At 52.9% G+C, this 15821-nt stretch overlaps 1 protein-coding gene across 1 annotated transcript in view; it reads left to right on the top strand.

Annotated features, from left to right (window-relative positions):
- Positions 1–15821, top strand: part of dnah2 (dynein, axonemal, heavy chain 2) — a 174476-nt gene that overhangs the window by 143863 nt on the left and 14792 nt on the right. The window contains exons 72-80 of the mRNA XM_067972290.1: positions 1626–1770; positions 4204–4403; positions 6217–6343; positions 8240–8426; positions 9406–9554; positions 9646–9829; positions 12032–12222; positions 13924–14115; positions 14805–14989. Of these exons, the coding sequence (XP_067828391.1) occupies positions 1626–1770; positions 4204–4403; positions 6217–6343; positions 8240–8426; positions 9406–9554; positions 9646–9829; positions 12032–12222; positions 13924–14115; positions 14805–14989 (1560 nt within the window). The remainder of the gene's footprint in view (positions 1–1625; positions 1771–4203; positions 4404–6216; positions 6344–8239; positions 8427–9405; positions 9555–9645; positions 9830–12031; positions 12223–13923; positions 14116–14804; positions 14990–15821) is intronic.

Below are 15821 nucleotides of genomic sequence, written 5' to 3'. Positions count from 1 at the left end.
ACATCCTGGCCAGCAATCCTCCTTCAACAACATCACCTAAAACAGATTAACTGGTGATTCGTCTCAGTGTGGTACTCACCTCCAAAGGAGCTCACTCCACTAGAGATATTTGAGGACATTTCTAAGCGCTATATAAATGCAAACCTTTCTTTTCTTTAAGAAAGAACTCGCATTTATACAGCGTCTTTCACGACCTCAGGGACGTCGCAAGGGGCTTTACAGCCAATGGAGTACTTTTGAAGTGTAGTCACTGTTGTAATGTAGGGAAACTGAAAATGTTATCCCATCACAGATTATAATTTCCTTCAGGCTGTCACCAGCTGAGGTCTTCATGGAGCTAAAGCTCCCAACAAAATCAACCTTCTCAACCTTTCTGCCTCCTGATTTGCCTCCACTGCCCACTTGCATGTTTTCTTTTGTCAGTTTCAGGGACTCCCTTCACTCACTCACTCACTTATTCACCACGCTGGCAGTAGCTGCCATGCTTCAATGCAGCCAATCAAACATGCCACATATCCCCGGGCCAGATCGCACCTCATCCGTGTCTTTGTTACCTCCAGACTCGACTATTCTAATGCTCTCCTGGCCGGCCTCCCACCTTGTATCCTCCATAAACTTGAGAGTCCAAAACTCTGCTGACCATATCCTAACTCGCACCGAGTCCCGCTCACCCACCATCCCCTGTGCTCGCTGACCTACATTGGCTCCCAGTCCAGGAACACCTCAATTTTAAAATTCTCATCCATGTTTTCAAATCCCTCCATGGCCCTCGCCCCCCTCCCTATTTCTGTAACCTCCACCAGCCCTACAACCCTCCGAGATCTCTGCGCTCCTCCAATTCTGGCCTCTTGCGCATCCCCCGATTCCCATCGCTCCACCATTGGCGGCCGTGCCTTCAGCTGCCTGGGCCCTAAGCTCTGGAATTCCCTCCCTAAACCTCTCCGCCTCTCTCTCCTCCTTTAAGACGCTCCTTAAAACCTACCTCTTTGACCAAACTTTTGGTCACCTGTCCTAATATCTCCTTATGTGGCTCGGAGATTTTGTCTGATAATCGCTCCTGTGAAGCCCCTCGGGGAAGTTTTACTACATTAAAGGTGCTCTATAAATGCACGTAGTTTTTGTCGCTGTTCAAAGCTGAACAAAGGCTGCAGTGGAGTCTTTGTGTCATTGGTGCCCTGAAGAGATGGACATCCAGCACTTGGGAGGAGCGGGAGTGTGTGGTAATGTGGAGTGGCTGATGCTACTCTGGTTTAATTTATTGTTGTATAACATCAGTCACTGTAGCAAGATCTGTGATGAGTCTTTGGGCTAAATAGGGAGAAAGAAAGGAGCAAGAGGCTCACTCTCCCAGTTGCTGTCCAGTCAATCCCACCGCAGAGTGTGTGTGTGATGCTGGCGGAGGGTGGAGCTCGGGGGTGATGCCTCTCCCAGTCAAACATCTTGCCAACAGTGACTTGTCTAAATTCAGCCTTCGAAGGAGGAGTGGAGAAAAAAACATGAACAATCCTGAAAGCTGGAGTTGGGAGTATGGTCTGGTTCTGAAGTGGAGTTGGGAAACACGCTGTAGAATTGCTGGATTTAATGTACCATTAATTGTTAATTCACCGCTGGCTCGCCTCCTCCAGATTGCTGAATGAGGCGACAGGCTCCCTATTAGACGACGTGCAACTTGTTAACACCTTGCAGACGTCGAAGGTAACTGCCACAGAGGTAGCCGAGCAGATAGAGAACAGCGAGACCACTGAAGTCAAGATTGACACCGCTCGAGAGGTTAGTGCACCGTCAATAGGGCGAGCGGCACCTAACGGGGAAAGATTAACTTTAAACATTCTTTGGGCATGGAATTAGATTCTACAGGAACTTTCAAAAGGCAAACGCGCATGTTGAATCATAGAAAGTTACGGCACAGAAGGAGGCTGTTCGGCCCATCGTGTCTGTGCCGACCAAAGAAGAGCCATCCAGCCTAATCCCACTCTGCAGCACTTGGTCCGTAGCCCTGTAGGTTATGGCACTTCAAGTGCACATCCAAGTACTCTTTAAATGCAGTGAGGGTTTCTGCCTCTCCCACCCTTTCAGGCAGTGAGTTCCAGACCCCCACCACCCTCTGGGTGAAAACATTTCTCCTCAGCTCCCCTCTAATCCTTCTACCAATCACTTTAAATCTCTGCCCCCTGGTTATTGACCTCTCCGCTAAGGGAAATAGGTCCTTCCTATCCACTCTATCTAGGCCTCTCATAACTTTGTACACAATTACTTGAAGAGGACTAATTTGCAGGTTTATGGGGAAGAAGCTGGGGTGTGGGACTAAGTTGGATAGCTCTTTCAAAGAGCTGGCACGATGGGCCGAATGGCCTCCTTCTGTGCTGTGGATTCTATGGGGAAGTTGGTGCAATGGGTCCATCAACTGACCTTTCACCTCAAGGAGCCTGGTTCAAATCCAGCCTTATGGGTCCTACGTGAAATGAGTATGGGACAGTCTCAATCCAGTTCCTACTGGAAACAGGCCCACAGCCCCTAATTCAGCACATCTTTGGCAAGGTCACTGAGCGAGCTGTGGCTTGTGTGGGACTTGTGGGCAAAAACTGGCAAATGGAGTTCAATGAGGGGAAGTGTGAGGTCACCCACTTTGGACCTAAGAAAGAGATCAGAGTATTTTCTAAATGGTGAGAAGCCCGGAACTGTGGAGGAGCAGAGAGATTTAGGGATCCAAGTGCAGAAATCACTAAAAGCTCGTGAACAGGTACAAAAAATAATTTATAAGGCTAATGGAATGTTGGCCTTTGCCTCAAGGGGGCTGGAATACGAAGGGGAGGAAGTTATGTTACAGTTACATAAAGCTCTGGTTAGACCCCATCTGGAGAGACTGCGTTCAGTTCTGGGCACCGCACCTCAGGAAGGATAGATTGGCCTTGGAGGGGGTGCAGCGCAGATTCACCAGAATGATACCGGGGTTAAAAGGGTTAAATTACGAGGACAGGTTGCAGAGACTGGGCTTGTATTCCCTCGAGTGTAGAAGATTAAGGGGTGATCTGATCGAGGTGTTCAAGATGATTAAAGGATTTGATAGGGTCGATAGAGAGAAACTTGCGGCCCATCCCCCACCCTAAACATTCACTCCCTTCACCACCGGCGCACCGTGGCTGCAGTGTGTACCATCCACAGGATGCACTGCAGCAACTCGCCAAGGCTTCTTCGACAGCACCTCCCAAACCCGCGACCTCTACCACCTAGAAGGACAAGGGCAGCAGGCACATGGGAACAACACCACCTGCACGTTCCCCTCCAAGTCACACACCATCCCAACTTGGAAATATATCGCCGTTCCTTCATCGTCATTGGGTCAAAATCCTGGAACACACTTCCTAACAACATTGTGGGAGAACCGTCAAGAAGGCGGCTCACCACCACCTTCTCGAGGGCAATTAAGGATGGACAATAAATGCCGGCCTCGCCAGCGACGCCCACATCCCATGAACAAATAAAAAAACTATTTCCTCTGGTGGGAGAGTCCAGAACAAGGGGGCAAAACCTTAAAATTAGAGCCAGGCCGTTCAGGGGTGATGTCAGGAAGCTCTTCCTCACACAAAGGGGAGTGGAAATCTGGAACTCTCTCCCCCAAAAAGCTGTTGAGGCTGGGGGTTAATTGGAGCTTTCAAAACTGAGATTGATAGATTTTTGTTGGGTAAGGGGATTAAGGGTTACGGAACCAAGGCGGGTAAATGGAGTTAAGATACAGATCAGCCTTGATCTAACTGAATGGCAGAATAGGCTCGAGGGGCTGAATGGCCAACTCCTTTTCCTATGTAAATATCCCTCTGCTCCTCACTCCCTCTACACTGTCCCAACAAACACTTCTGGGGCCCCCTCCTGTTCCTATGTTCCATTCGTACTTGGAATATATATTGCTTTTCTAGAGGCACTTTTTTTTTTAATGACGTGCCGATCTGTCATGGCCTTGCTCACAGTAAGTCTCATGATATGCTGTGTATTATAAGGGCAGGAGCTGTACTGCCCAATGTTTTATTCTAAGGCTAATGGCCACTTGGTGTTGAGGTACCGGAGGGCAGTGGGTGAATGTGGAACCGTATCGCAACAAGAGTCAGCACTTCCAGGTAAGGCAGGGGAGAATTGGGCAGACCACCAATAACAGTGGTTTACGCGGGGAAAGCAGTTTTGAGTAATTTCGTGTGTGTTTGATCTCAGGGGTACCGCTCATGTGCCGAGCGGGCTTCCATTCTCTTCTTTGTGCTGAATGACATGGGCAAGATTGACCCCATGTACCAGTTTGCGCTGGACGCCTACATTGACCTCTTCAACCTGAGCATCGAGAAGAGCAAGCGCACCCCCAAGCTGCATGAGCGCATCATCAATCTCAACGAGTACCACACCTACGCTGTGTACAGGTAAACGGCCAGTGTACCACCCGTATAATGAGGTTTCGGGGCCCCCGCCCCCAACCCCAGGGACAAACAGTGCAATCACGTTATGTTAGAATAGGATGGGCCTAGCACATCTCCTGCCACTCTAGTTCCATTAGGCCAGGTGCCATATTGGTTAAGGGCACCTTGTAGTCGTCCATGGCAACTGCTGGAAATTGGCATTAGGCTCACTGCCTATGCAAATAGGGGGCTCAACCCCTGTCTTAGCCCCCTTTCCGAAAACTGTTTGCGATCAATGGCAATGTGGTCAGTTTTCTCACGCGCGCAGCAGCCGAAATCAATGGTCTTTAAAGGGACCGTTGGAGGCTGCCGACAAAATGGTAAGTACCTGAATGTGGAGCCAGGAGAAGCAGGAGTGCCCTTCCTAACTGCACACTACAATGGCGGGCTACTGCCTCCACTGCTCTCTGACCCCCCCCCCCCGGACTTACCTGTTTCCCATGGCCAGGGGAGTACGCAACTGAATGTGACTGGAACCCGCAGCCCATTGGTTCTGTACTAATGAGACCAATTGCCCATGGCCCTGCCACTGGCCGATTGGTTCAAGCGCGATCCAATTTCCTGGCCAATGGATCTGATTTAAATTGCTGGGAGAGATTGTTGACCTTGGCAGGGTATGAGAGGTGAGCAAGCAAGATTATTCCCCACCTGAGGAATCTGAGTTGTGAGGGCAGGTTAAAAAATGTTGGGCTTATTTTCGTTGGGAAAAATGGAGACTTCATGGTGGCCTGATTGAAGTTTTCAGGGAATCGAAGGACTTTGACAAAGGTTGACCTGGGCAAAATAACACTGGGTCTCTCCGCACCCCTCACTCCCTCCCCTCCTGTAACACTGGGTCTCTCCGCACCCCTCACTCCCTCCCCTCCTGTAACACTGGGTCTCTCCGCACCCCTCGCTCCCTCTCCCTCGCTCTCTCGCTCTCCCTCGCTCTCTCTCGCTCTCCCTCGCTCTCTCCCTCGCTCTCCCTCGCTCTCTCCCTCGCTCTCCCTCGCTCTCCCTCGCTCTCTCTCGCTCTCCCTCGCTCCCTCGCTCCCTCGCTCTCTCGCTCTCCCTCGCTCTCCCTCGCTCTCTCTCTCGCTCTCCCTCGCTCCCTCGCTCTCTCTCGCTCCCTCGCTCTCCCTCGCTCCCTCGCTCTCCCTCGCTCTCCCTCGCTCTCCCTCGCTCTCCCTCGCTCCCCCTCGCTCCCCCTCGCTCTCCCTCGCTCTCGCGCTCTCTCGCTCTCCCTCGCTCTCTCGCTCTCTCTCGCTCTCTCTCGCTCTCCCTCGCTCGCCCTCGCTCTCTCTCGCTCTCTCTCTCTCGCTCTCCCTCGCTCTCCCTCGCTCTCTCTCCCTCTCTCTCCCTCTCTCTCCCTCTCTCTCGCTCTCTCTCGCTCTCCCTCGCTCTCCCTCGCTCTCCCTCGCTCTCTCTCGCTCTCTCTCCACACCTCTCCGCTCTCTGAATGTCGTTGGCAGCCGCTCCTTCAGTCACTCCTGCCCTCCAGAACACTTTAGCCAATTCTCTCCACCTTGCCAGCCCCCTCCCTGTTTTGAAAAACCTCCCATTGGACCATGCCTTTGGTGGCCCTTCCTTCCCCCGCATTCTGCACACACCCTATCCCTTCCTTCCTCCTCAGAGATGTGTCCCTGCGTGTGTGGAGTACCATAATGATACAAGTTGCTGTAACTGTTCCTTCTTATAGTCACTCACCGTAAAGCAGCTGCAGTGATATTTCGGAGTAGTGAGCAGTTTGCAGTTGTGTGAGGTTTGATTGACCATCCCTGCCTCCCTTTGGTTCCAGGTACACGTGCCGAGGGCTCTTTGAGAGGCACAAGTTGCTATTCAGTTTCCAGGTGTGCATTAAGATCCTGGAGGTGGCTGGCAAACTCCACATGGACGAGTACAACTTCTTCCTGCGCGGGGGTGTGGTGAGTACCAGCGGGAGCGTGGCGAGTGCCAGCGGGAGCGTGGCGAGTGCCAGCGGGAGCGTGGCGAGTGCCAGCGGGAGCGTGGCGAGTGCCAGCGGGAGCGTGGCGAGTGCCAGCGGGAGCGTGGCGAGTGCCAGCGGGAGCGTGGCGAGTGCCAGCGGGAGCGTGGCGAGTGCCAGCGGGGGCGTGGCGAGTGCCAGCGGGGGCGTGGCGAGTGCCAGCGGGGGCGTGGCGAGTGCCAGCGGGGGCGTGGCGAGTGCCAGCGGGGGCGTGGCGAGTGCCAGCGGGGGCGTGGCGAGTGCCAGCGGGGGCGTGGCGAGTGCCAGCGGGGGCGTGGCGAGTGCCAGCGGGGGCGTGGCGAGTGCCAGCGGGGGCGTGGCGAGTGGCGAGTGCCAGCGGGGGTGTGGCGAGTGCCAGCGGGGGTGTGGGGAGTGCCAGCGGGGGTGTGGGGAGTGCCAGCGGGGGTGTGGTGAGTGCCAGCGGGGGTGTGGTGAGTGCCAGCGGGAGCGTGGTGAGTGCCAGCGGGGGCGTGGCGAGTGCCAGCGGGGGCGTGGCGAGTGCCAGCGGGGGTGTGGCGAGTGCCAGCGGGAGTGTGGCGAGTGCCAGCGGGGGCGTGGCGAGTGCCAGCGGGAGTGTGGCGAGTGCCAGTGGGGGCGTGGCGACTGCCAGTGGGGGCGTGGTGAGTGCCAGTGGGGGCGTGGTGAGTGCCAGTGGGGGCGTGGTGAGTGCCAGTGGGGGCGTGGCGAGTGCCAGCGGGAGTGTGGTGAGTGCCAGTGGGGGCGTGGCGAGTGCCAGCGGGAGTGTGGTGAGTGCCAGCGGGGGCGTAGCGAGTGCCAGCGGGAGCGTGGCGAGTGCCAGCGGGAGCGTGGCGAGTGCCAGCGGGAGCGTGGCGAGTGCCAGCGGGGGTGTGGTGAGTGCCAGCGGGGGTGTGGCGAGTGCCAGCGGGGGTGTGGCGAGTACCAGCGGGGGTGTGGCGAGTGCCAGCGGGGGTGTGGCCAGTGCCAGCGGGGGCGTGGCGAGTGCCAGCGGGGGCGTGGCGAGTGCCAGCGGGGGCGTGGCGAGTGCCAGCGGGGGCGTGGCGAGTGCCAGCGGGGGTGTGGCGAGTGCCAGCGGGGGCGTGGCGTATACCAGCGGGGGTGTGGTGAGTGCCAGCGGGGGAATGCGTCCAGTATCTTGCAAGGTAACAGACAGCAGCCAAATGGATTTGGACATATCGTAAACCACCAGAGCAGAGCATTCCAGTCACATTGTCTCGCCATCTCTCTGAAAACCTTCCACAATAAAATTCAAGAGATTAATATTTAGTTTATGTGATAAAAACAAAGGGTGGAAATACAGGACAAAAAATACAAAGGAAAGAAAGGTCCATGATTCAGGATAAGGCAGAAGATAGGATAAGTCAAGTAGGAATGGTTAGGTTGGGTTTCTAAAAACAGCAGATAGAAGGAAGGGTGTTGAGGAATTGCACTGTTGAGGGCCTGAGAGTGAGAGATGGTGCAATGAGTCTGGTTTTTAACACAGTGGGGATGCAGGGAGAAGGGATAGTGTGTAGGATGGAGGATTTGGAGCTTAGGCGGAGTAAGGGAGGACAGTTCAGAGGGAGCACTGACCTTTATAGTATTGATAAGTGAGGACTCTAAAGGATTCTATTAGAGGTGGGAATAGAGAGAGAGAAGGCGGAGGCTCAGGTGGGAGAAAGCTTGCCAATTAGGTAACAAGCTTTATTTGTGTTCTGTCTAGGACTGTGGGTGAGGTGTTAGAGGAACCTCTTCAGATATTGGAGCAGTGATGAAGTCTTGGATGGATTTGGACTTTATAGAGAATAGCCAGTTAGTTGTTGAAGTGTTATAAAGGTCATTGTAACATGTGAGCATTTCCCTTTACTGCCTGGTACAGGTGTTGGACAGGGAGGAACAGATGGACAATCCCTGTTCTGTGTGGCTTGCAGACATCAACTGGGACAACGTCACTGAGCTCGATAAATTGACGAACTTCCATGGGATTATGAATTCCTTTGAGCAGTATCCCAAAGACTGGAATGCCTGGTACACCAGCTCAGAGCCAGAAACTGCAGTGTTGCCGGGTGAGTGTCCTCACAACAGCGGGGCTGATTTTCCAAGCATGGGCAGCCTCACCCGCTGGTCATGGGCATCAGGACACCGTGGGCACACCTTCCCCATGATTTTCCATCCATTGAAAGCATTACCTAGAATTACACAGAATGTACAGCAAAGAAACAGGCCATTCGGCCCATCTGGTCCATGTCGTGTTTATGCTCCACACGAGCCTCCTCCCTCCCTACTTCATCTCACCCTATCAGTATATCCTTCTATTCCTTTCTGCCTCATGTGTTTATCCAGCTTCCCCTTAAATGCATCCATGACTCGTGTTGCTACTTTTAGTGATTTGTTTATCTCTAAACCCAGATCTCTTTGCTCCTTTACCCTATTTACTTTCTTACCATCCAAGGAGTAAGTGGCTTCCTTATTCCTCCTACTAAAATGAACCACCTCACACTTCACTATATTGAATTTCATTTACCAACCCTGCCAGTGTCGGATGGAAGATCCCAGTTAGCACTCCTGCAATTTGCCAATAGGCACAGACAGGCAGACTGAAGATCGGCTCTCTTGTCTTTTTCTTTACTCCTAGCTTCCAACTCAAATTGTTTCTGTACAAGTTTCCCCCTCCCTTGTATTTTTGGACTGTTTTTTTCTGTACATATGCATACCAGTTACTGTGTTAATCTGATTCTGTCCTTCCTTCAGTGTGATCACCCTTATGAGATGTCTCTCAGAATCATCCCTTTCCTCGCTACCTCCATCGCCTCAACATCCCCCAGTGGTACTGTTTCCAAATCCTCCTCCTCCTCCATGGCCTGTTCCCCCCCCCCCCCCCCCCCCACCCCCCCGCCTCGAACCCTCCCTCTTTAGCCTCCTCCAGCTCTGATCTGTGCAAACTAAAATGCAGATTGACCATAGCTTGTGCCTCTTATAGAGAGGATCCAATAAAAGACTCCTCACAGTTCTAATTCACCCTGGTTTCTTTGTGCTCTCCAACAGTGGAATGGGAGAACGCTTGCAATGAACTACAGAGGATGCTGATTGTACGCTCCTTAAGACAGGACCGTGTCGCATTCTGCGTGACATCGTTCATCGTTAACAATCTCGGCTCGAAGTTTGTGGAGCCTCCCGTCCTGGATATGAAATCGGTCAGTGAGAAAATGGAGCACCGCATCAGAACTCCAGGGAATGCCCAGCCTTCAGGAACCCTAAAATAAATGTTCTCCCTCCTCCACACAGGTCATTGACGATTCCAACACCAGGACCCCACTGATATTCGTGCTGTCCCCAGGGGTGGACCCCACCAACTCCCTGCTGCAGCTCGCAGACTATTCGGGAATGGCGAGCAGGTTCCTCGCGCTCTCGCTGGGTCAGGGGCAGGCGCCTATCGCCACCCGGATGATCACGGAAGGGGTAGCGGAAGGTAAGTAGTGCTGATAAATCCCGCCTCGAGTCTCGTGTCTTTCTGGCTGCAGTGATCGGCGTCGCCACATCACAAGATAGATTTTGGCCCCTTCTAGTTCATCCACCCTGACACACCCTCTAGTCCCCCTGTCAAGGCATCCAGCTGCTTCTTAAAGGGTTTTCACCTCCCTTACCTCTCCCTGGAGTGCATTCCATGTGATGACCACTGTTTGAAGAAGAACTTCCTGAATTTGCCTTTCACCAGTGCGAGTACGCTTTGAGCCCTGACCGGCCTCGTCTTATATCCTCATTCAAACGTACTTGTGGAACTCTGCTGCTGAGCCTATACCAGAAAGATACCATTTGGTCCCTTTCCAACTGCATTCAGGAGCAGGCGTCCCGATTCAGTATCTCTCCCCGCCCCCGCCCCCCTACCCACAGATGCTGAGGCCAATTGTACCAACCTGCCTGAGATCAGACAACTCGACACGGGCCGGGAGTCGAACCTTGGATATTCCCCACTGGCCAGAATGGTGGGCCATACCCTGAGCAACTGTGTCCCCAACGAGTCAGGAACCTCAGGAGAGGAAGGGAGAACATTTGGGGGTTGGGGGGGGAGCAGCAAAAGAAGTGAATCTGAATGTTGAGAAATGTACTGGGGATATCCAATAATCACTGGGTTAACAACAATAACCTGCATTTATATCAGTAAAACGTCCCCAGACACTTCACAGGAGCGATTATCAAACTAAATTTCAAACCGAGCCACATAAGGAGATATTAGGACAGGTGACCAAAAGCTTGGTCAAAGAGGTAGGTTTTAAGGAGCGTCTTAAAGGAGGAGAGAGAGGGGGAGAGGTTTAGGGAGGGAATTCCAGAGCTTAGGGCCCAGGCAGCTGAAGGCACGGCCGCCAATGGTGGAGCGATTAGAATCAGGGGATGCGCGAGAGGCCGGAATTGGAGGAGGGCAGAGATCTCGGAGGGTTGTAGGGCTGGAGGAGGTTACAGAGATAGGGAGGGGGGGCGAGGGTTGTAGGGCTGGAGGAGGTTACAGAGATAGGGAGGGGGCGAGGGTTACCGGGTCTGGAGGAGGTTACAGCGATAGGGAGGGGGGGGGCGAGGGTTGTAGGGCTGGAGGAGGTTACAGAGATAGGGAGGGGGGGGCGAGGGTTGTAGGGCTGGAGGAGGTTACAGAGATAGGGAGGGGGCGAGGGTTACCGGGTCTGGAGGAGGTTACAGAGATAGGGAGGGGGCGAGGGCCATGGAGGGGGTTACAGAGATAGGGAGGGGGCGAGGGCCATGGAGGGGGTTACAGAGATAGGGAGGGGCGAGGGTTACCGGGTCTGGAGGAGGTTACAGAGCTAGGGAGGGGGTGAGGGTTACCGGGTCTGGAGGAGGTTACAGAGATAGGGAGGGGGCGAGGGTTACCGGGTCTGGAGGGGCTTACAGAGATAGGGAGGGGGCGAGGGCCATGGAGGGGGTTACAGAGATAGGGAGGGGGCGAGGGCCATGGAGGGGGTTACAGAGATAGGGAGGGGCGAGGGTTACCGGGTCTGGAGGAGGTTACAGAGCTAGGGAGGGGGTGAGGGTTACCGGGTCTGGAGGAGGTTACAGAGATAGGGAGGGGCGAGGGTTACCGGGTCTGGAGGGGGTTACAGAGCTAGGGAGGGGGCGAGGGTTACCGGGTCTGGAGGGGGTTACAGAGATAGGGAGGGGGCGAGGGTTACCGGGTCTGGAGGGGGTTACAGAGATAGGGAGGGGGCGAGAGTTACCGGGTCTGGAGGAGGTTACAGAGCTAGGGAGGGGGCGAGGGTTACCGGATCTGGAGGGGGTTACAGAGATAGGGAGGGGGCGAGGGTTACCGGGTCTGGAGGGGGTTACAGAGATAGGGAGGGGGCAAGGGTTACCGGGTCTGGAGGGGGTTACAGAGATAGGGAGGGGGCGAGGGTTACCGGGTCTGGAGGAAGTTACAGAGATAGGGAGGGGGCGAGGGTTACCGGGTCTGGAGGAAGTTACAGAGATAGGGAGGGGGCGAGGGTTACCGGGTCTGGAGGGGGTTACAGAGATAGGGAGGGGGCGAGGGTTACCGGGTCTGGAGGAGGTTACAGAGCTAGGGAGGGGGCGAGGGCCATGGAGGGGGTTACAGAGATAGGGAGGGGCAGTAGTGAGGCAGCACAAGGACTGATCTGATTGCTCTCTTTCCTGTACATGTGATTGACAGGTAACTGGGTGTTCCTTGCAAACTGCCACCTCTCGCTCTCGTGGATGCCCCAGTTGGATAAGCTTATAGAACAGCTGCAGGTGCAGGATCCGCACCCTGACTTCCGACTCTGGATGAGTTCCAGCCCCCACCCTGACTTTCCTGTCTCCATCCTACAAACCAGCATCAAGATGACGACAGAACCACCGAAGGTAGTCCCGAGGGAGCACTTGTCTCCGTCCTATTTCAGGTGTTCCTTTTGCTGCTCCGATGGTTAAGTAAGCACCAGCCTGCCCTGAGCGAGCCGAGTCCCACGGAGGCGGCAATGGCGGACTAGAGCTTGTCTTGTTGCACCTTCATCACAACCTCTGAGTCAGAAGGTCGTGGGTTCGAGCCCCGCACCCCAGGACTTGAGCACATAATCCAGGCCGACACTCCCAGTGTAGTACTGAGGGAGCGCTGCACCGTCGGAGGTGCCGTCTTTCGGATGAGACGTTAAACCAAGGCCCCGTCTGCCTGTTCCACTGGATCAGGTGGACATTAAACATCCCACGTCACTATTCAAATAACAGAATCCTGACCAATATTCCTCACTCAACCAACATTATCAAAACACATTCAATACTCATTTGTTTCATTGTCCTATGTGGGATCTTGCTGTTGTCAAAATGGCTGCTGCGTTTACTCAAATAGCGACAGTGGCTACACTTCAAAATCATTGATTTTATGTGAAATACTTTCAGGACATTTGGGAAATATAGAATTGTAGAATGGTCTTCTTCTGTGCTATAACCATTCGGCCAATCAACCCCTGCCAGCTCTTTGTAAGAGCAATCCAGTTAGCCCCACTGCCCCGCTCTTTCCCCGTAGCCCTGCAAATTTTTTCCCTTCAAGTATTTACCCAAATCCTTTTTGAAAGCCGTGATTGAATCTGCTTCCACCACCCTTTCAGGCAGCGCATTCCAGATCATAACAACTCGCTGCGTAAAAAAGTTTTTCATCATGTCGCCTTTGGCTCTTGCCAATCACCTTAAATCTGTGTCCTCTGATTCTCGACCTTTCCGCCAATGGGAACAGTTTCTCTTTATTTACTTTATCTAAACCCGTCATGATTTTGAACACTTCTATCAAATCTCCTCTCAACCTTCTCTGCTCTAAGGAGAACAACCCCAGCTTCTCCAGTCTATCCACGTAACTGAAGTCCCTCATACCTGGAACCATCCTAGTAAATCTTTTCTGCACCCTCTCGAAGGCCTTCACATCTTTCCTAAAGTGAAGTGCCCAGAACTGGATACAATATTCCAGTTGTGGCCAATCCAGTGTTTTATAAAGGTTCAACATAGCTTCCTTGCTTTTGTACTCTATGCCTCTATTTATAAAGCCCAGGACCCCGTATGCTTTTTCAACCGCTTTCTCAACCTGCCCTGCCACCCTCAACGATTTGTGTACATATACCCCCAGGTCTCTCTGTTCCTGCACCCCCTTTAGAATTGTACCATTTAGTTCATATTGCCTCTCCTCATTCTTCCTGCCAAAATGTATCACTTCGCACTTCTCTGCATTAAATTTCATCTGCCACGTGTCTGCCCATTTCACCAGCCTGTCTAAGTCCTCTTGAAGTCGATCACTATCCTCCTCACTGTTTACTACACTTCCAAGTTTTGTGTCATCTGCAGATTTTGGAATTGTGCCCTGTACACCCAAGTATCCTATCAAATCCTTTAATCATCTTAAACGCCTCGATTAGATCACCCCTTTATCTTCTATACATGAGGGAATACAAGCCTAGTCAATGCAACCTATCCTCGTAATTTAACCCCTTTAGCCCCGGATGGAAGTTGGCAGGATGTCTCGAGCCTCAGATCTCGTGCCCCCTGTTCATGGTCATCTCTCTTTTCCTCTATGCACCTCAGGGCATCAAAGCAAATATGAAGCGTCTGTACAACCTGGTGACCGAGCAGCAATTCAGCCGCTGCACCAAGCCCAAGAAATATAAGAAGCTGCTGTTCGCCCTGTGCTTCTTCCACAGCATCCTCCTGGAGCGCAAGAAGTTCCTGCAGCTGGGCTGGAACATCGTCTACGGGTTCAACGACTCCGACTTCGAGGTGGGCATCTTTCAAACCTGCGCACTCGCCCTGTGTAACCGAGTGTTGGTCTGCAGCAGGTGTTACTTGGATGGGAGAGGATTACATGGGCTGCTGGGGGGGAACTGCAGACATCTTCCTGCCTGGCTCCTGGGGCAGCTCTCCTGCCCTGTTAGAAAATCAGGTGGTTTTTATATATATAATATATATATTTTCCACTTTCTTTTAAAGTGTATTTGAGCTCAACAAGGTGAGGAATCGTACTTCTGGGAATTTTGCTCATTGTCAGCATCAAACACTCCCAGGGCAGGTAAAGCACCGGTTAGATACAGAGTAAAGCTCCCTCTACACTGTCCCATCAAACACTCCCAGGGCAGGTACAGTACGGGTTAGATACAGAGTAAAGCTCCCTCTACACTGTCCCATCAAACACTCCCAGGGCAGGTACAGCATGGGCTAGATACAGAGTAAAGCTCCCTCTACACTGTCCCATCAAACACTCCCAGGGCAGGTACAGCATGGGCTAGATACAGAGTAAAGCTCCCTCTACACTGTCCCATCAAACACTCCCATTGCCCAGCACTGACTTTCCTCACTTGATGAGCACAAAATTCCCAAAGAAAAATGTCAAAACGTGTGTCGGTGGAGCAGGTATGTTGGGTCAGTAATAGACATGATTCTAAAACTCAGTGCCACTCTCTGTGCTACAGGTGTCCGAGAATCTACTCAGCATTTACCTGGATGAATATGAAGCGACGCCCTGGGACGCTCTCAAGTACCTGATTGCGGGAGTGAATTACGGAGGCCACGTGACGGATGACTGGGATCGCCGGTTGCTCATCACGTACATCAATGATTACTTCTGTGACAAGGCAGTCGCCGGCTTCTACTTCAAGTAATCCTTGTTTTTAGTTTGGCATGTTATGCTGCAAAAGAATAATCCGAATGAAAGTCAGTCACCATGACCCGAATAAGGCCTAATAAATAAATGCCCGTCAAGGGGCAAGGTCTCCTCTGGTTGCAATATTTCAGGTGAAATCAATGCACCTTCTATTCAGTGGATTTACAGTTTGACCAGCAATAGCAAAAGTATTTTCCCACTTGAGTTTGCAAAGTCGCTGACACGTAGCGACCAGCAGTACTCTGCTCCCTCAGGCTCCTACACCTGCAAACTTTTCCTCAGCTGGTCACCGACCCAGCATGTGTCCCGCTCAAAATCCACTCTCGAGAACAATACAACACAGAGTGATGGCACATGGGGCTCTGCTCACTTCTCCGACACGGTGATATGACATGGAGCTCTGCTCACGATTCTCCGACACGGTGATAGGACATGGGGCTCTGCTCACTTCTCCGACACGGTGATAGGACATGGGGCTCTGCTCACGATTCTCCGACACGGTGATAGGACATGGGGCTCTGCTCACTTCTCCGACGTGATGATAGGACATGGGGCTCTGCTCACGATTCTCCGACACGGTGATAGAACATGGGGCTCTGCTCACGATTCTCCAACACGGTGATAGGACATGGGGCTCTGCTCACGATTCTCCGACGTGGTGATAGGACATGGGGCTCTGCTCACTTCTCCGACGTGGTGATAGGACATGGGGCTCTGCTCACGATTCTCCAACACGGTGATAGGACATGGGGCTCTGCTCACAATTCTCCAACACGGTGATAGGACATGGGGCTCTGCTCACGATTCTCCAACACGGTGATAGGAC

The sequence above is a fragment of the Heptranchias perlo genome, chromosome 35, assembly GCF_035084215.1.
Source record: "Heptranchias perlo isolate sHepPer1 chromosome 35, sHepPer1.hap1, whole genome shotgun sequence".
NCBI classification, from domain to species: domain Eukaryota; kingdom Metazoa; phylum Chordata; class Chondrichthyes; order Hexanchiformes; family Hexanchidae; genus Heptranchias; species Heptranchias perlo.
Note: the sequence above shows the minus strand (reverse complement) of the source record. Positions and strands in the feature narration are given on the sequence as shown.